Source organism: Perissodus microlepis, chromosome 17 (assembly GCF_051167445.1).
Source record: "Perissodus microlepis isolate ML-2025 ecotype Zambia chromosome 17, ASM5116744v1, whole genome shotgun sequence".
Taxonomy (NCBI): domain Eukaryota; kingdom Metazoa; phylum Chordata; class Actinopteri; order Cichliformes; family Cichlidae; genus Perissodus; species Perissodus microlepis.
In genome coordinates this window covers 36,143,596-36,164,318 of record NC_140477.1, presented here as the reverse complement: position 1 = coordinate 36,164,318, position 20,723 = coordinate 36,143,596, and the positions used below count along the sequence as shown (strand labels likewise).

Here is a 20,723-nt window from a genome sequence, read left to right as displayed (position 1 = left end):
CCTTGTAGAGACACTACAGAAAACCATACAGTCTGTATATGCAGACATTTATCCACAGCTTTTGTAGACGTGCACACACGCACAGCTTGAGCATGCTCTGTCAATGGTTCATTTACCTTTCAAATGAAAGAGAGCAGTGGAAAGGGCCCCGATGAATCATTGTTGGATTGAGTGGATGCATAAAGGGTGAAAGTAATCACAGCGATGACTCACACAGATCAGTCAGCTCATCTTGCGCTGCCTGAGAGCACACTTTACCTGTACAGGAGATCATTAGCCTTCTTAGTAATCACTTTTCAGCTCATACACACTTGTTTTCATCCTCTTACACACCAGTGTTGCAGCAGTCTGAATAAACACAGATGCTAGCTCACAAGCTGACTGACATCCTGTGCAAGCATCACAAATATGGCTAAACACACACTCCTTCCTCTCCTGCACACACACTTTCACACCTCATCTCCTGCTGCAGCTGTGGTGTTCAGATGAGTGTGTGTGATTGATTTCCTTGTCTGCGTCTCGGCTGCGAACACGGCCATTTATTTTCCATTCAGCTTAGCCAAGTGTCTCCAGCTATCTGCTCATAAGCCACAGGCATATGGAGCAGCTACAGCAGGCTACTAATGCATGACACACACACACACACACACACACACACACATACTCGGAGCAAGACTTGGAGGGAATGACATGAAAAAAAAAGTAGTATGGAAAAAGGGAAAGGAACACAAACGCGGACGCTACAGTATTTTCAATTTGTTTTTAATAAGACGAAGTAAAACAAGACAGATGAGAAGGTGAAGCAAAAAGGAGCAGGAGCAAGACATAATTTCGCACTGCGGCAAAAGCGAACGTCTTTTATGAGGCGCGATAAAGCTGCAGATCGGCGGCTAGAAAGGAAAAATATGGCCCCTTTATCTGGCTGTGAGGAAGAAGTTAACAGCAGAGAGAACAAGGGAGAAAGTGAGACAAAAAGAGGAAAACAGGCTCAATGCCCAAAGCAGCAGCTGCTTCGAAACAAGGAGCACATTAGAGTGAAATACCCCGAGACACAAAAAGCCCTCGTAACTTCTCACTTTACTTCCACCATCTCCCAAGGCTTGTAAAAATATACTTACACTTTTAAGGCATTTTATGCCTAAACCGATCCTAAACGTGTGTGTGTGCGTGTGTGTGTGTGTGTGTGTTTTACAGGTGGAGAGATTTAGAGGGTAAAGAAGTTGGTCTGTATCACTTTACAACCATGACTGATTCACTGCCAGCTTAGTACACAGATGTCGTTATTCCTCTGCTGAGCACAAGCGGGTCCATTAATTCTGCTGTGAGCAGGTTGCTAGGGAATATAAAAATGTATAAAGGCTGTCTTTCTTTCTCTTTGTTTTAAAAGCAAACAGATCAGCAGCACCTCTGATGTAGTATCGGGGCTTTCATTGTGGGAAAAGTCCTCCCATTATACAATTAAACTTATAGCATTGAGTGGCCTGAAGCCCCAAAACATCATTTCCAGCTGGACCTTAATCAATAAGAAAAACCAGGACATTTAAATTTGTTTGCCTGAAGCTTTTACCCAAAAAAAGTGTTACCCTCAACCAGAGATGGGCAGTAACGCGTTACTTGTAAAGCGTTACTGTAATCCGATTACTTTTTTCAAGTAACGAGTAAAGTAAGGGATTACTATTGCAAAAACGGTAATTAGATTACCGTTACTTTCCCGTAGGAACGCTGCGTTACTGCGTTACTAAAACCGTGATTTTTTTCGAGAATGTCTCATGACAGTGACGTAAGCGAGTGCGACGTTCGTGACAACAGCTGTGTGCAGATCAACAATGGATCATATATCGAGTGCGGAGAGAGTATGAGCGTGCAGCATTTAAAGCGTGGAAGTACTGACCTTACTTTAAGTTTGATTCCATAAAAAGTGACAAAAACATTAGCGTCCGTTGTGCGTGGGAAGAAAACGTATTTTTACAGCGAAAAAAACCCCTAAACTTCCAAGCAAGCTCCGAGTAGCTACGACGTAATGGGAAACTCACAGAGAAACTCGCGGATTCTTCCACTGACCGCTGCGGCTCACCTGCACCAGGGTAAACCTCCGCCTACCCAACTCCTGCTTTACAGGTGAAAATAGAGCAAAAGGACTGCTAGTCTTTGACTTTATTTATTTTCTGCTGTGTTTTACTTGCATCTATTTGAAAGAGTGAGTGTAAACACACACAAAAAAATAATTATTTTATGTGCTGGAATGTGCAGAAAATAGGTTTAAATGTTAAACAAATTTCTTCCAGTCAGAGAATGTTGCATATAATTAAATTTTTGCTTGATGCATAAAGTTAAAAGATTAAAACTGATAAAAGAAGTTTTAAAAAGAGACTTTTCCATTTGATTACATTTTGTATGATGGATTATGTAGAAAAAGTAGAATTGGGCTGAAAGATCTATCGCTTTATCACCTATTCAGGTTGTAAATCGTGTTTTTAAAAAGTAACTAAGTAACTAAGTAATTAATTACTTTTGAAAATAAGTAATCAGTAAAGTAACGGGATTACTTTTTTGGGGAAGTAATCAGTAATTAGTTACTGATTACTTTTTTCAAGTAACTTGACCAACACTGCCCTCAACGACTTCAGACCCTTAGATTCTTAAAAATATCAATTCAATTTTATTAATTCAGCACCAAATCACAGCAACAGTCGCCTCAAGGTGCTTTATATTGTAAGGCAGACCCTACAATAACACATACTTAAAGATTTGCCTTGCTGTCGTATGTTTGGAACATAAATGCACTGATTCTTTTATAGCGCTTTTCTGCTCTCCCAGAGCACTCAAAGCTCTTTATACAACATGCCACATTCACACACATTCACACTCCAATGGATGCATCGGAGAGCAGCTTAGGGTTAATATCCTCCCCAAGGACGCCGCTAACCTTCCCATCAGTAGATGACCCGGTCTACCTCCTGAGCTAGCGCTCCGACTACACCCTGAAAGCTGTGTGTGCTGTTTCAACTTGATAATTCAAGTCTCACTGCAGGCACGGATAAAATCCCCCAAAAAGTTGTGTCTGTGGAAATTTTGTTTTTTGTCTGTTTGTTTCATTTTTGTTTTTTACTGTTTTTTTCCCATGAAAATAGTCCCTGTGTGGCTTTAAGTGGCTTCGTTTAAACGGTGTACCTTTGTTTCATTTAATATATTACTATACAAATGTCTCCCTGATTCATCCTCAGCCTCGTGATTAGCCGCTCTCTCTGCTGCATGCAGGGAGACGCACTGCAACAGTGAGCGTGTTGGTAAGCAGGAGAGAAAAATGTTCGTATGTAAAATCAAGAAGTCCTGAACAGAGAGAGACTGCAGTCTCTGCAGATACGGGGGACTGCTGGGTACAACCTGTTCAAGCTAGTCTATTTGAACTGCTTACTGTTTCCTCCTACACTTGTTGGGAAACTTAATTTATACTTTATACTATTTATACAGATTTCTATGACGTTGTTGTCACTGCACGATTGCTCCATGTGTGTCTATAGATTTCTGCTACACACAGTGGGAAGTGACGGAGCTGTGAACACACACACACACACACACACACACACACACACACACACACACACACACACACACACACAGCAGAAAAACTGTACTATATATATATGCTATACTGCATGAGCCTTTAGCTTGAAGATATTTTCAAAGAACTAATGAGAAGTTGCTCACGTTGAAAGTTGTTCCCTGATGAGTTAGTAGACTCTTTCATGTCATACTGAATAAAACATATTTACATTAAGGCAGATAAGAAATTGAAATTTGGTAGCATTTTATATGATTTTACTTAAAATATGAATTCACTGATCACAATAACCATTAGTTATATTTAATAGAACTTTTATTTTCCTGCACTGAGGATGCTGTAGTCTTTAGCCTTCATTGTTGTTTCCTTCATTGTTTTGTTCGTCCTCTTGTCTGAGCAGAGCGACAGACAGCAGGGAAGATGGAGGCGCGCAGTCCTCAGTCATTTTATTCCTCTGACTTGATGCTTTTATTGACTCAGCATCAGCAGCATCCGTCGTCGCGGAGGAGACATTAAATCATATACACTCCGTGCTTTATCCTTGTCACACATACTGTGAAGTATGCATCTGTGTGCGGCTTTGATTGATCTTTATTTTCTGTGGCTGCTTTTTAAGAGTCTTTTTTCAGTGCTGTGTAATGTAGTTTGCCATTAGACAAGCAGCTTGAAAAGAAGAGCTTCTTTCTCAAGTGTGTATGCATCAAATTTCATACTATGGCATTCATAACATTTATGTTTTGAAATAAAGATACATTTTTTTGAAAATATAAAACAGTTAACTCAGCATCACGAAGCTCACATTAAATGAATTAGTGAAATGATCCAACAAGGATCATTGCTGTGGGAAGGTAAGGATACAAGTACTGAATGAGTTTCCGATGTTAGGGAGTATTGAACTACATAATTAAACCAGAAAATACAATTTCCAGTATCTTTCTGGTAGTTTAACTGCACACATATGTGTATAGTGATTTCCTTCCATTTTTTTTCTTTTTGATTGCAATTAGTTAATTACGCAAATAAAAAAATTGCAATAAAACAAAGATTTTTATTGCATGTCTACAACTGCACTGAATGAAAAAAGCTGTCAGAATCAGCCCCGCTGTGAAGGCATTCCCATGTTGTTCAGTGCTCACACAGTACCGTCATCATGTTGGATTAACCTCCAGAACAAAAAACAATTGGTGTGAATTTTAAATGTTCAGAGACGTTGTTGGTAGAAAAGTAAAAGTTACCTGACTTCTGGCTCAGCTGGTTAACCAGAAAGATTAATCTTTCTCATTTTTCAACTTGTATCACCTCAGTGTCCCCTCTTCTGTTGGAGGGGTTTAAATACACCCCACTGTAGAACAGCTGACACCCCAGCTCTTGCATAAAGGTAGTGGATGGAAATGGGCATCATTTTCTTTTGAAACTAACTGAAACTAACTGACCAAATAAAAAAAAACTGCATTACTTTGCAGATTTTTTTCCACAAACCTTCATAAGCTTTGTGAGCATGGCAGCGTATCTGATTCACGTCTCTGTGTGCAGGTTTTCTGGACTGGGTTCCCAAGAAGATGCAGCGTGTTGGGTGCATGGAGCTGCTCAACACAGTCCAGAGGAGAGTTCAGCCTAAATTACATGTTTTTGGCCACATTCATGAAGGTACGACTAATTACTCTGCTGTCGAATACTTTATGTTTAATGCAGTAATGAACGCTACAATTAAATGGACGTTGATATTTAAATTATAATGTGTATTTAATAATTTAAAGGTAATATAAAATATAAAATGAATCACCCACAAGTTTGTGGGGATAGGTTAATTGATTAATCCAAATTGCCCATAGGTGTGAATCTGTGAGTGAATGTGAGCGCGAATGGTTGCCTGTCTCTGTGTTGGCCCTGCGATAGACTGGCGACCTGTCCAGGGTGTACCCGCCTCTCACCCTATGACAGCTGGGATAGGCTCCAGCACCCCCCACGACCCTGAAAAGGATAAGCAGAAGCGAATGGATGGAAAATGAATCACTTTGAACGAAAAATCAGATCTGAGAGGAATCTGAATGTTATATTCTTTAGACCAGCGCAGGCTGTTCACAAATTACAGACCAAACAGCTTACAAGCACTTAGTTCTGCCCCTCAGTAGGCTTCCGGTAGCTAACTAATAAAAAAAAGGCTTTTTAGTAAGCAGCCTTTAAGAAACAGCTTAAACAACTTTTTTTGTTGCATCACGTAACCTGTGTGGCTGCAACATTACTCTGCTATGATTGTAGAATAGAGAGAAAACCAAACATCAACAATTTAGAATTTCATTTTATGCACAAATATGTTTAAATATACTTCCACTTTATACTTTCCACTAGTTCAGATAATTTTACTTTGAATTATTAGACTTGAAAACAGAATTTTAAAGGTAAATTTATGAATTACATTTACAAGTTGGACAAAGGTTGATTCAGCCTGAACCACAGCAGAAAGAAAACTACTGTTTAGGTGTGTAGCTGCGATATAAAGTGCTTCGAGGTGCCTGTTGATGTGATTTGGTGCTAAATCGAGAAAACTGAAATGAGGTGACTCAAATCAGAATTCTGACACATGCAAACTCACATATAATGTGAGGAATTTCTGTTTAGGGAAAAAGATGTACAAGGCTTTTTTTATTAAGCATCTAATGTTGCCGTGCAACTGTTGTATCAGTGGTTCCACAGGGTTTTATTTCAACTAATCACATGTTAACATATAAAGGTCGTACAAATCTGTGAAACTCCATCAACCTTAAAATGCTAATTAAATGATTAAACTAACACAAAACAATTTTGTTTTAAAAAACATAGAATGGCTGTGCGGCCACATCCCTATCAGCATTTCATACAGGCCAGCAGGGCCAAAGAGGCCCACTCCCAGCGTTGAGGGTGGCTTTTCTTTTAGGGTTATCAGGTCAGCACTGAACCCCTGGAGCACTAGTCCCCCATCAGAGAGAACCAGATTAGAAACTAGATCAGATTTTATAAGAGGAGAAATGGGTTGAAAGCAGTGCTCTTCATTACTGTGAGGCCTCACAGAGAGGCAGAAATGATCCTCAGCGTGTTTTGTATTCATGTATTCCAAATGTGAAAGGAGCAGCACAGAAATGCAAAGCAATGTTCCAAGAGATGGTGAAAATGACACGTACACTAAAAAAAATCACTCACGGCACAACGTTAAAATGTAGTGCTTTTTAAGAGATGGCAGTTAACTTATGCTTGAAAAACTGTAACATTTTAATGTGTGCCATTTGGAAGGCATGCACTTTTGAAGCAGACGTGTAGTGGTGTCAGTGTCACACTCTTTGCATATATTTTCACAAAGTAGAATCTCAGGATTTCAGAACACATGAGCCTTTCTAGCTTCCAGTTTTGCAGCTGTTTCTTCAGTTCAGATCCGCAGTATCTCTTATTTGTCCGTTGAACCACTGCAGTTACGATTCTTCCTGTGGTACACTCTCAGACTTTTGTTTCCCTGGAGTATATTTACAACGCTTTCAAGTCTCTTCCATTTGGGGAGTCAAACTGCTCCACCCCAAATGTCTGCATCGTTGTTTTTTTTAATAAAATAGTTAGCATAGTCCCTTTTTTCTGTTTTACAAAAAGTGAAAGGAGCATATATTTATACCAGTAACTGTTGAGTCACTGATTTAAATTCTTCTTTTTGTCCTTTTTTCCCCACGGTTTTGTTTTCCTGTTATAGAGACAAGTTTAATCAGTGTCATAAAGCCTAAACGTGGAGGTCTGATTAATAACCAAATGAATAACTAAAACCAAAGTTACATATGAATAATCAGGACAGCTGAAGGATTTGAAAGTTCTGAGTTGTGTGTGGTGCACACAGAGGTCCATTTGGGTCCCGCTTTGGGGTCCATTTTGATCCCTGTTAATATAATATTCACTGTTATGCTGATGACATCCAAACTTACATCCGTATGAAACTGTCTCTGTCCCCCTGCTCCCTTGGTTTAACTGTCTACATGAAAGACTGGTTAACACAATTTTCTAACCCTAAAGCAAGACAGAAACTATTGGATTTGGAAGCTGTAACTACTCTTTGGATAAGTTAACTGACACCCTTGGTGGAACCCTTGGTCCCCTTGCTTATCATTACTCCCATACTGTTAGAAATCTTAGTTTTTAGTGTCTACAGTTGTAAACATCTGCCAACTTTTTCATTAGTAGTTTGGACTATTGCTGTTCTCTCTAGCTTAGTCTTTAACACTCTCCATTGCTTTCTTGGCAACAGGTATTAGAAGATATAACCACATCACTCCAGTTTTAGCAAATTTAAACCAGCTGAAGCCTGATCTTAAAAGTAGAGATAGTGTCTGTCTCCTGAATCCAAACTGGAAGCTGGTTCCACAGAAGAGGGGCCTGAAAACTGAAGGCTCTGCCTCCCATTCTACTTTTAAATACTCTAGGAACAACAAGTAGGCCTGCAGTGTGAGAGCGAAGTGCTCTGATAGGGTGATATGGTACTACAAGGTCATTAAGATAAGATGGGGCCTGATTATTTAAGACCTTGTATGTGATATTTAACAGGAAGCCAATGAAGGAGAAATCTGCTCTCTCCTTCTAGTCCCTGTCAGGACTCTTGCCGCAGCATTTTGGATTAGCTGAAGGCTTTTCAGGGAGTTTTATAACCCAAAAATAGTACTGAGATCATATAGGCAGATCCTCTTACTACAGCTTCCAGAGTCTAAGGGCCCGATCCAAAGAGGGGATCAGGGTCTTAGACTCTGGAATAAGCTGTAACCTCTATTTGTTTTGAATGTCTTATTTTATTTATATTTATTTTCTTTTTTTTGTTAACTAACTTGTAAAGCATTTTGGTCAACCTTTCCAATGCCCTATAGAAATCAAATTGACACTGACATTTTTAAAACTCCTCAGGTTATGGCATGATGACAGATGGCACAACGACTTTCATCAATGCCTCAGCCTGCACCGTGAACTTCCTTCCCATGAACCCGCCCATTGTCTTTGACCTGCCCAATCCCAGGACTACGTGACTACAGGAATCTCATCTGCAAACCCCTACCATCAGTAAGGAGAAAGAAATGAAGAGAGGTAGGTGAGGCAGCAGGCAGAAAGGACCAAATCCTGTAAATATTGCACAGATGTGTGTTTATCATGTGCAGCACACGTCCGGAGAATCTGATCGTGAAGCTGACCGAGTGAGGGAAGGAGGACACTCCCTCACACTGTTGTGTTCTGTCATATGCCATCATTTCTTCATCTCAGCATGGACTTTAAAAGAGAAGAGACAAGGGTTAATGGAAGGACAGTAAAATGCAAACGAACTGACGATTCTTCAAACCCTCTTTTACTGCACTGACAATCTGATGCTGCTCTCAGAAATGCAAAAGACCAATGCCTCGTCTAAGGGACAGTTTTAGCTGAACCACGGCTACACAGCACTAACGGGACATTTGTTTGGGGGATTTTCACCAAGCTTTTCATACTTTTGAACATCAGTTTCCATCTTTTTACAAATTTCCTCCCACTAAGAACTTTTACTACTGCCCTTATCTTCCTTGTTTGATCCCATCCTCAGGCCTGGAGCATGCTGGAGTGTGCTTTTTTTCTTTCTTTTCACCAGCATGTCTGTGCTTGAGAAATCAAAGTGAGTGTATGGGGGCACAAGAGGTCTAGATGTCTGACGTGATTCCCTTTTGCCTCATTTGAAACTCTCAGTAAGCCTCTTAACCACTAAAGGCAGAGTCCCATTCCTGCTTCCACATAGTTCCCATGTTGCTCCTCCTCCTCCTTTTCCCTCCTCTCCATGCTTCATGCTATGAATGACTCGGTTGCTTTTTAGCCCTTGGCTGGAACGTCTGGCCCACGGACTTGCAAAGGAGACCAGGTAACATGCAACGTAAAGGTGCTATAAGCTAATCTGAACAGTCATGTCACCAGACCTGGGAGGAGTAGTGGTTGTATCAAGGATGCTCCCTCATGTTATGTTAATTATGGAAGATATGGATCTTCAACTTTTCAAGAGAAGCAAAGCTGTAACTAACTGATCAATGTAAATGTTCTTTGTCAATGTAAAGAAAAAAACTTGAATTTTTCTTCTTGAAGATTACCAAGTGTTGCTATGCTTTTCAAAAAAAAATGTGTCAAGAAATTTGTGGTTGTTACATTTTATTTGGTTTGTTTAGTAATGTAATGTAACGCTTATTATAGTATTTTCTTCTTTGTGAAGCTGCTCAGCCCCATTCGGTGAGTATTAACTCTTTTATGTCTCTAAGCAGTTTGTGTTACAAAAAACAGTAATTTTCTTTCGCTGCTTTATTTCTGAATGTGGCTGATCCCAGTAAGAGTCTGAATGTGCTTAGCATAACAAGAACACGTCACACTTTGATCTCCGACATTATGTATGAATGTTCCCCGGGGCTGCAGTTTACTCACGCTGTACTCGCGCTTCTTTCGACACATCAGCGGTCGTTGCAGCAGCTGACGTCTTAATGCTTCCAAATTGGCAAGACAGGAAAAGGGGTCAGAACCGCTCACCAAGGAACGCATTAATGCGGAAAACAGTAGGAGGGACGTTTACATGTTAGAACACAAACATGGCACAGTTTTAGCACCTTCTCTAAAATCCAAGTTTTAATTGTAATTTTTTATTTTTCATTTCCATTCATCTCAGCAGGGCAATAAGGAACTTTAAATAAATGACAAACCTGCGTCCTTTTGCCATTTGATGCTGTATATCACACTGATTATACCACTTTCATAGATTCTTAATCTTTAGTTAATACTGCTCTTCCATCATCATTTGCTCTTGCATATTGACTAAATATGTCATATATTGGTTGACATATTTTTTGCTTTGTTTTTTTTGTTTTTTTAAAGTTGAGTGTTTTGACATTGTAAAAACTTGTTTTATCTGGACCTAGCTGGACCTGTTGTCATTTAACCGGGGCCCAGCTTTTTGGTTCGGAACATGGGTACTTTTTAATAAGAAAGTTCATTTAAAACCAGAAGAACCAGTAAAATCCAGTGTAGTTGATTGCTTTTTTTTGGGTTTGTTTTCCTTGTAAAAAATAATTTACCCAAGGCAGATGCCAACTTGGATTTACATTTCATTTAATAGAGAAGTGGCAGTCCATCATCCCAGTATAGAGAAAATGTTTAAACAGCTGGTTTTTGTGGCCAACATAAATAATGTCTTTTTTCCACTAAATGCTAGAAAATTTCATAGTGTGCTGCTTTGAGCTCACCCTCTGAACAAAAACTGTACTTACACTGCTTTGAATCACTTTAACCTATACAGCTGAACAAGAAGGAATATTTGAGTCTCTCTCTACCTGTCGCTAAATAATTAACTACTCCTACTTCACTAATTGGCTGTGTTGGATAAGAAGAACATGAAATTGTTGTTTGTCAAAATGTCCAGACAGTACAGGACTGTGAACATCTCAAGAGGAGGATTTTCAGCCTGAAACGAGGGATACTGTAAATCGCAGCATGTAATTACAGTTTGAATGTAGACAGAGGAAGTTCTGTACAAATGCATTTTAGGTCATTTTGCCTGTGTGAAAGTCGTCAAGACTTTATAAGAAGAAGCCTCATCATTTAAAACGCAAACTTAATTAGCATCTATGAAAGGAAACGTTCCGAGAAAGGAACAAAGACAAACTATTAAAAACTAAGAGATGGGAGGAACTTTCATCTGGAAGCTTCATGCAAAGCTGTCTGTTTGGTCTGACTCTCCAGCTCCAGTCCTCATTTAGATGTCTCTCACTTTGATGCTCTTCTGCTTCAGTAGCTGTGTTATGTTTCCTGTTTTATCCAAGAAGGGAAAAAAAGTGCTGTACTATTTCTTGATTTATTTTCTGAGGCATGCTTAAACAAGTTAATGACTTCTGCTACTCAGACAATCTGCATATGAAGAGTTTTGTTCCAAAATGAGATATTTACCTTTTGAAACAAGGAAAGCCAGCATGGGCAGAATGACTGACAGCTGAGACTTGAAAGCAGGATAACTTGTTGACATTTCTACTTGCTGGATTTTTCTTATTCAAACAGTACTGGATGCTTAGGTGTTTGGATGAATGGATGTATAGCATTTTGGAATTAAAGTGTTCATATAGTGTTGTATTTTTGCCATTATTGCTGGGGACTTTTTTTAAACTGTACAATAAGAGAAAAAGAACCAACACCTTCTGGAGACATGTAAAGTACCTTTCTTTCTAAGGATTCTGGTTTCTTCACAGATTGAATAAAGTCTTATCTGTGACCAGTGGATCACGTTTCCTTATTTCCATCCTGTACTCATCCCTTTTGTCTTTGCTGTACGTTTCTTGTTGTAGACAAAGAAAAAAAAATAGAAAAGAGCAGCGAGGAAACTTTTCTTGTCCCGGTTCTTTCCTTTGGTTCCAATCAAAGGTATCTTTGTCTCCTATCAATTATGGAGCTCTGAGCAGCGAGTTAATTTCCAGTCGCTAAACCCTTGCTGCTCCATCTCTGTCTTCTGGTTTGTTCCGCAGGTCTTCCACACCTCTGCACACTCTAACGAGAACCCTCTTTCAAATAATTACATTAGTAATCCTGAGGGAGAGCTGGTAATTTATTCTCGGACTGCTTTTTACTTTGCCATTAATACAACAAGCTTTCATATGCTCTATTCTTTCTCAAGCTCTCTCACCCTCCCTCTCTTTTCTCACTCTGCCTCTCCAGCCACAATGCTGAGCTCTTTTTCTCAGTTCTGATCATCCCTTTCCTATTTCCATCTGCTCATTCTCTCCTAGCTTCCTCAGATAATGATTCTCAGCACTCTATATTTCTCTGTCCTCTGTGAGTGCCCCTGCGCGTTGCTGCACTGGGATTTCCTTTGAATGAATGACAGACGTCCTCCCCATCTCCTTGTCATCCATCTCACCTCACACTTCCCATCTGATGAAAAGGCGCGCCCGCTACCTCCCGTCATCTGCGTAGTTAAAAAGGTACTTTATTTGATTGGCTTTGGAACACAAATCAGTGTCAAACAGACAGTCGTTGCAAGGAACACCTCTCAAATAATCAGTCCACTATAATTAATCTTTAGAGATTTTTTTATGTTTCTCAGTTCAACTCCCTCAATGGGTCTATTTGTCGTGTCAGAGGCAGATCACATTTGGAAGTGTAAATCTGTGCTGTCTGGGCTAGATTAACTCATGCCAGGATACAGGGGCAAAAAAAGCTCCAGCATGACAATAATAGGAAATGATGCATTCAGTACAGTTTTATTTATATACAGTTAGCGTAACACAACAGTTGATGAAAGCACTTTATATTGAAATATAAAGACCCTACAATATTAGCCTTTACATTGGAGAGAATATTGTATATATTATTCTACAGGGTGGGCCATTTATATGGATACACCGTAATAACATGGGAATGGTTGGTGATATTAAAGTCCTGTTTCTGGCACATTAGTATATGTGAGGGGGCAAACTCCTCAAGATGGGTGGTGACCATGGTGGCCATTTAGAAGTTGGCCATCTTGGATACAACTTTTGTTTTTTCAATAGGAAGAGGGTCATGTGACACATCAAACTTATTGGTAATGTCACAAGAAAAACAATGGTGTGCTTGGTTTCAACGTAACTTTATTCTTTCATGAGTTATTTACAAGTTTCTGACCACTTATAAAATGTGTTCAATGTGCTGGATTGTCAATGCAACCCTCTTCTCCCACTCTTCACACACTGATAGCAACACCGCAGGAGGAATGCCAGCACAGGCATCCAGTATCCGTAGTTTCAGGTGCTGCACATCTCGTATCTTCACACCATAGACAATTGCCTTCAGATGACCCCAAAGATAAAAGTCTAAGTGGGTCAGATCGGGAGACCTTGGGGACCATTCAACTGGCCCACGACGACCAATCCACTTTCCGGGAAACTGTTCTTCTAGGAATGCTCGGACCTGGCACCCATAATGTGGTGGTGCACCATCTTGCTGGAAAAACTCAGGGAACGTGCCAGCTTCAGTGCATAAAGAGGGAAACACATCATCATGTAGCAATTTCAAATATCCAGTGGCCTTGAGGTTTCCATTGATGAAGAATGGACCCACTATCGTTGTACCCCATATACCACACCAAACCATCACTTTTGTTGTTCCAACAGTCTTGGAGGGATCCTTCCAGTGTGGGTTAGTGTCAGACCAATAGCGGTGGTTTTGTTTGTTAACTTCACCATTCACATAAAAGTTTGCCTCATCACTGAACAAAATCTTCTGCGTGAACTGAGGATCCTGTTCCAATTTTTGTTTTGCCCATTCTGCAAATTCTGTGCGCCGATCTGGGTCATCCTCGTTGAGATGCTGCAGTAGCTGGAGTTTGTAAGGGTGCCATTTGTGAGTAGCTAATATCCGCCGAAGGGATGTTTGACTAATGCCACTCTCCAGTGACATGCGGCGAGTGCTACGCTGTGGGCTCTTGCTGAATGAAGCTAGGACAGCCACTGATGTTTCTTCATTAGTGACAGTTTTCTTGCGACCACATTTTGGCAAATCCAACACTGAACCAGTTTCACGAAACTTAGCAAGCAGTTTGCTGACTGTAGCATGGGAGATGGGTGGACTCGCAGGGTGTCTTGCATTGAAATCTGCTGCAATGACCCGGTTACTACGTTCACCAGATATCAACACAATTTCGATCCGCTCCTCACGTGTTAACCTCTTCGACATGTCAATGGCTGTGAACAAAGAGAAACTTGTAAATAACTCATGAACGAATAAAGTTAAATTGAAACCAAGCACACCATTGTTTTTCTTGTGACATTACCAATAAGTTTGATGTGTCACATGGCCCTCTTCCTATTGAAAAAACAAAAGTTGTATCCAAGATGGCCGACTTCTAAATGGCCACCATGGTCACCACCCATCTTGAGGAGTTTGCCCCCTCACATATACTAATGTGCCACAAACAGGACTTTAATATCACCAACCATTCCCCTGTTATTACGATGTATCCATATAAATGGCCCACCCTGTATATATACCTTATATTGTAAGGTAGAGTCTACAATACTACATACAGAAAACCACCTATGAGCAAGCAGCAAGGGGAAGGAAAAACTCCCTTTTAACAGGAAGAAACCTCCGACAGAACCGGGCTCAGGGAGGGGCGGGGCCATCTGCTGCGACCGGTTGGTGTGAGAGAAGGAAGACAGGATAAAGACATGCTGTGAATGAAATGACCAAATACTTGGTGACTGTGGTAAGAAAGAACTACCGTTTAACAAGGAGGGGCAGCCATCTGCCACAGTTGGGGGAGGGGCAGGAAAACTGGGAGATAAAGAAGACATAATTTAATAATATGCAGTTCAGTAAGGATAGATCCTCTGAAAGAACTAAACAGTTTTTTGAAGTACACAGTAGATATAACAGAGTGGAATCCAGCAATGGCAGAGATTATGTTCAACTGAGCAGGATAAGTTGGAGCTGAGGAGGAGTCACATCACATGAAAGGTAGAATGATTGTAGCCGATATAGCCGTTACCAGCAAAACTAATGGATGGCTCCCTAACCCTAACCAAAAGCTTTACCAAAAAGAAACAAAACAGAAGTTTTTAGACTGATCTAAAAGTAGAGAGGGTGTCTGTCTCCTGAATCCAAACTCAGAGCTGTTTCCACAGGAGATGAGCCTGGTGGCGTAAGGCTTGTACTTTTCTGCAGCCTGTAGTGAGAGAGTGTTGCACCTTACCTGCAAGATAATATGATATTGCATGCTCTTTAAGATGCAATCGGACCTGCCTATTTAATGCATGTGAGGACAAGGATTTAAAATTTGATTCTGGATTTTACCAGAAGCCAGTGAAGAGCTAGTATGGAGAATAATGGTCTGTCTTTCCAGTCCCTGCTAGTACTGTCACTGCAGCATTCTGGATCAACTGACTTTAAGATATGATACGGCCTGATTTTTCAAGATTTTGTATATTGCTGGATTAACAAGGTTTTAGTGAACACAAGGTCTTATGGAAGATTTTACACGATAAATATTATTCAGTCAAAACAGTGAGGGTAAAATGAATGAAAAAAAATTAGCACATTTGGAATTTTGGTCCACACTTTTTTAAAATAATGTTATAATTGGTATACTGTATACAATAATGGTATACAGAGGAGTTCATGGCAACTCAATAACTGCGAGGTGTGCAGGTCCCATGGCTCTAAAACCAATAAATTGGATTTTCAGTTTTATTTATATTGCGACAAATCACAACAACAGTCGCCTGAAGGCACTTGATATTGTAAGACAAAGACCCTACAGTAATACAGAGGAAGCCCCATCAATCAGACAATGAGCAAGCACTTGGCAACAGTGGGAAGGAAAAACTCCCTTTTCACCAGAAGAAACCCCCAGAAGAACCAGGCTCAGGGAGAGGCGGGGCCATTTGTTGTGGGTGAAAGGGAGGAAGACAGGACAAAAGGCACACTGTAAAACAGCCAGCGATTAATAATAATTAAATGCAGAGTGGTGTAAAAACACAAGGTGAGTGGAGCAGAAATGCTCAGTGCATTATGTGAAGCCTCCAGCAGCCCAAGCCTATTGCAAACTAACAAAGGGAGGATTCAGAGTCAACTGATCCAGCCCCAGTGATAACCTTTAGCAAAAAAAGAAAGTTTTAAGAGGGTGTCTGTCTCCCGAATCCAAACTGGGAGCTCATTCCACAGAAGAGAGGACAGAATGAAAGCCTCTGCCTCCCATTCTACTCTTAATCATCCTGAGAACCACAAGTAAACCAGCAGTCTGAGAGCAAAGTGCTCAGTTGGGATGATGGTTCTATGTGGTCTATGAAATAAGATGGTAATTCTGATTATTCAAGACTTTGTATATAAGGAGAAGGATTTAAAATTTCATTTTGGATTAAACAGAACAACTTAAAAGAATCCAGTATGGGTGAAATGTATACAAACTTAAGCCATGCAGCCATGTTCTTTTACTGAGAAGTGGCTTTCTCCTGGCAACCCTTCCAAAAAAAGCCATACTCTTTTTGTAATTGTACTGTAGCTTTGGTAAATGGCCTGTAAATGGCCTGTATTTGTATAGCGCTTTTCTAGTCCCTAAGGACCCCAAAGCACTTTACACAATCTGTCATCCACCCATTCACACACACATTCACACACTGGTGATGGCAGCTACATTGTAGCCACAGCCACCCTGGGGCGCACTGACAGAGGCGAGGCTGCCGGACACTGGCGCCACCGGGCCCTCTGACCACCACCAGTAGGCAACCGGGTGAAGTGGACACAACGACACAACGACCGAGCCGGGGCTCGAACCAGCAACCTTCCGATTACAAGGCGACCTCCCAACTTTTGAGCCACGATCGCCCCATCGTTAACATTTACAGTAACATGGTAACCGAGGATTGTGGACTTTTGCTCTTTTCGCAGTTTCTCTGAGTCTTGCTGACCTCCCACATAGCAAAACTGGCATGGCTCAGATCTGGCCCACACAATGTGCTTACACATGGCCCACATGCCACAAAGAATGACGGCCCTTTGGTGATCCAGATCAGGTTTGCCAGAGGTGGCCCACACATGGGCCAGCACAAGGCCAGTTGCAAACACACTGCTGGCCCTGTGCTGGCCCAGAACAGTTTCAGCTCTGGCCCCAGATGTCAGCCTAATGTGTGCCTTAATAAAGCCATGTAAGAACAACATGTGCTGGAACATAACAGTGCAAAAGCAACATGACGAAACTCTGTTCAGACAGTGAATGGACTGATTCTTATATAGCGCTTTTCTACTGTCCCGGATTACTGAAAGTGCTCTATACAACGTGCCACATTCACCCAATCACACACTTTCTCTAAACTGAGTGCTTCCTAACTACATTCATACACAGTTACACTCTTGACACTAGATCCGGGCCAGACCTGTCTGCCATGTGGGCTTGAGATGAATTTCCGGAACATCAGCTCCTGGGAAGATGAGCAACTGTTTTGAAAGTTTTCCACTTGTGAAACATTTTCTTACTGTAGAATGGACTTCAAAATGGCCTCACAGCCTTTCCAGATTGGAAAGGGTTATATGGTTGGTGCCTATCAATCTCAGACTGATGACACCAACAACTGCTTCCTTAATATAATTGCTAATATCTTTCCTCCTTGTTCATTAAGATTAACACACACACCTAAATGCTCCAGACGAGCAAACTGCCAAAATGTGTGCTTTTATTACAGGTGGCCAGACTTGATTGATGTTCAGTTTATCTAATGCATTTTATTATGAGCACCTGGCTGTTACTTTCCCTCGTAATTCCCATAGAAGTAGTATGGGGATATTTAGATTTTGCAGTTTCTGCATTAATATTTGTTCAGTAATTAATAGCACAGTGTAAAATTTCATGATTTTAGTTAATCTGTGCTTCAAGGTGCTAAGGACCAGGTGATTTTTATGCTGTACTGATATGTAAACCCTTAGACTTGAAAGAGGGTGTACCATTTGACATGAATTTAGACTTTAGTTTTTTCTTAAACTTTATTGACTTGAATATTTATCCTGAATATAGACTTAAAATAAAAAGCAAAATCTGTGTGGATGAGAACACAAATTAGTTAACAGAACCAACTGTTAACCAACCAACTTGATCTCCACATGGACATACTGAGAGAAAAAGAATACAAAACTATTATTATAATATTTTCAGGCCCATATAAGAGATCGGCTTGACAGAACTTAATTGAAGGACCAACTGAAAGAGCTGAGCAATCTAGATGTAGAGTAAAAGTATGTCGAGGTTGATTAGGCGTTTAAGACACACAAGGGGGAAACAGTGACCTGACCTTTGTCTCTCTGTGCTACCCCACCAGGACACAGAGCCAACCTGAGGCAAGTAGCAGCTCCTGGACACCTGTGACTGAAGGTCAGGACAATCAGTTCCAAAGAAAGCAGATGATCCCGGTGGTGATGGAATCAAAATAAGAGGTAGAAGAACTCCCCCCGCACTGAAATGACACAGCATCTGAATGGGACAAGCTTGAAAAGCTGGAGCTGGAGACGTTTGTATTCTCTGGAGAATTTTACAGACACAGCTTTCACTATGGTGTAATTGTTCATATGATTGTTGGGTTCTTCTCTGTATGTATTATTGTAGGATCTACCTTGCAACATAAAGCACCTTCGGGCAACTGTTGTGCTTTGGCACTGTGTAAATAAAATTGAATTGAACTGAAAGTTTCTATTATCTTGTTAATAATTTTACCTCCTCACTACGTACGACTCTGGATACTGTAGCTCCTGTGAAAACTAAGGTCTCAAATCAGAAGTACCTGACTCCGTGGTATAATTCTCAAACACGTAGCCTAAAGCAGATGACTCGTAATCTGGAGAGGAAATGGCGTGCCACAAATTTAGAGGATCATCATTTAGCCTGGAGAAATAGTTTGCTGCTTTATAAGAAAGCCCTCCGCAAAGCCAGAACATCTTACTATTCATCACTGATTGAAGAAAATAAGAACAACCCAGGTTTCTCTTCAGCACTGTAGCCAGGCTGACAAACAGTCAGAGCTCTGTTGAGCCAACCATCCCTTTAACCTTAACTAGTAATGACTTCATGAACTTCTTCACAAATAAAATTTAATCATTAGAGAAAAAAATACCAATAATCATCCCACAGATGTAATATTATCTACAGCTACTTTTAGTACCATTGATGTTAAGTTAGACTCTTTTTCTCCAATTGATCTTTCTGAGTTAACTTCAATAATTACTTCCTCCAAACCATCAACGTGTCTTTTAGACCCCATTCCTACAAAACTGCTCAAAGAAGTCCTGCCATTAATTAATGCTTCGATCTTAAATATGATCAACCTATCTCTAATGGTCGGCTATGTACCACAGGCTTTCAAGCTGGCTGTAGTTAAACCTTTCCTCAAAAAGCATCTCTAGACCCAGCAGTCTTAGCTAATTATAGGCCAATCTCCAACCTTCCTTTCATATCAAACATCCTTGAAAGAGTAGTTGTCAAACAGCTAACAGATCATCTGCAGAGGAATGGTTTATTTGAAGAGTTTCAGTCAGGTTTCAGAGCTCATCACAGCACAGAAACAGCTTTAGTGAAGGTTACAAATGATCTTCTTATGGCCTCTGACAGTGGACTCATCTCTGTGCTTGTCCTGCTAGACCTCAGTGCAGCGTTCGATACTGTCGACCATAATATCCTATTAGAGCGATTAGAACATGCTGTAGGTATTACAGGTACTGTGCTGCAGTGGTTTGTATCATATCTATCTAATAGACTCCAGTTTGTGCATGTAAATGGAGAGTCCTCTTCACACACTGAGGTTAATTATGGAGTTCCACAGTGTTCAGTGCTAGGACCAATTCTGTTTACACTATACATGCTTCCCTTAGGCCAGGGGTCAGCAACCTTTAACACCCAAAGAGCCATTTGGACCCGGTTTCCACGCAAAAGAAAACACTGGAAGCCGCAAATACTTTTTGACATCTAAAATTAAGATAACACTGTATATATTGTTTTTTACTTTGTATTATATATATATATATACATATAGAACAGCCCTAGGTCAACAGCAGAGAGACGCTGAAAAACTAGTTCATGCATTTATTACTTCCAGGCTGGACTACTGTAATTCATTATTATCAGGAAGTCCTAAAAACTCCCTGAAAAGCCTTCAGCTAATCCAAAATGCTGCAGCAAGAGTCCTGACAGGGACTAGAAGGAGAGAGCATATTTCTCCTGTTTTGGCTTCCCTTCATTGGCTCCCTGTTAAATCCAGAATTCAAAATCCTGCTCCTCACATACAAGGTCTTAAATAATCAGGCCCCATCTTATCTTAATGACCTTGTAGTACCATATCACCCTATTAGAGCACTTCGCTCTCGCTCTGCAGGCCTACTTGTTGTTCCTAGAGTATTTAAAAGTAGAATGGGAGGCAGAGCCTTCAGTTTTCAGGCCCCTCTTCTGTGGAACCAGCTTCCAGTTTGGATTCAGGAGACAGACACTATCTCTACTTTCAAGATTAGGCTTCAAACTTTCCTTTTTGCTAAAGCATATAGTTAGGGCTGGACCAGGTGACCCTGAATCCTCCCTTAGTTATGCTGCAATAGACGTAGGCTGCCGGGGATTCCCATGATGCATTGAGGTTTTCCTTTCCAGTCACCTTTCTCACTCAGTATGTGT

At 40.6% G+C, this 20,723-nt stretch overlaps 1 protein-coding gene across 1 annotated transcript in view; it reads left to right on the top strand.

Moving 5' to 3' along the window:
* mpped1 (metallophosphoesterase domain containing 1) overlaps positions 1-11,825 on the top strand; it is a 91,080-nt gene extending 79,255 nt beyond the window's left edge. The window contains exons 6-7 of the mRNA XM_084909510.1: positions 5,096-5,209; positions 8,468-11,825. Of these exons, the coding sequence (XP_084765636.1) occupies positions 5,096-5,209; positions 8,468-8,586 (233 nt within the window). The 3' untranslated portion in view covers positions 8,587-11,825. The remainder of the gene's footprint in view (positions 1-5,095; positions 5,210-8,467) is intronic.
* The last annotated feature ends 8,898 nt before the right edge of the window (positions 11,826-20,723 follow it).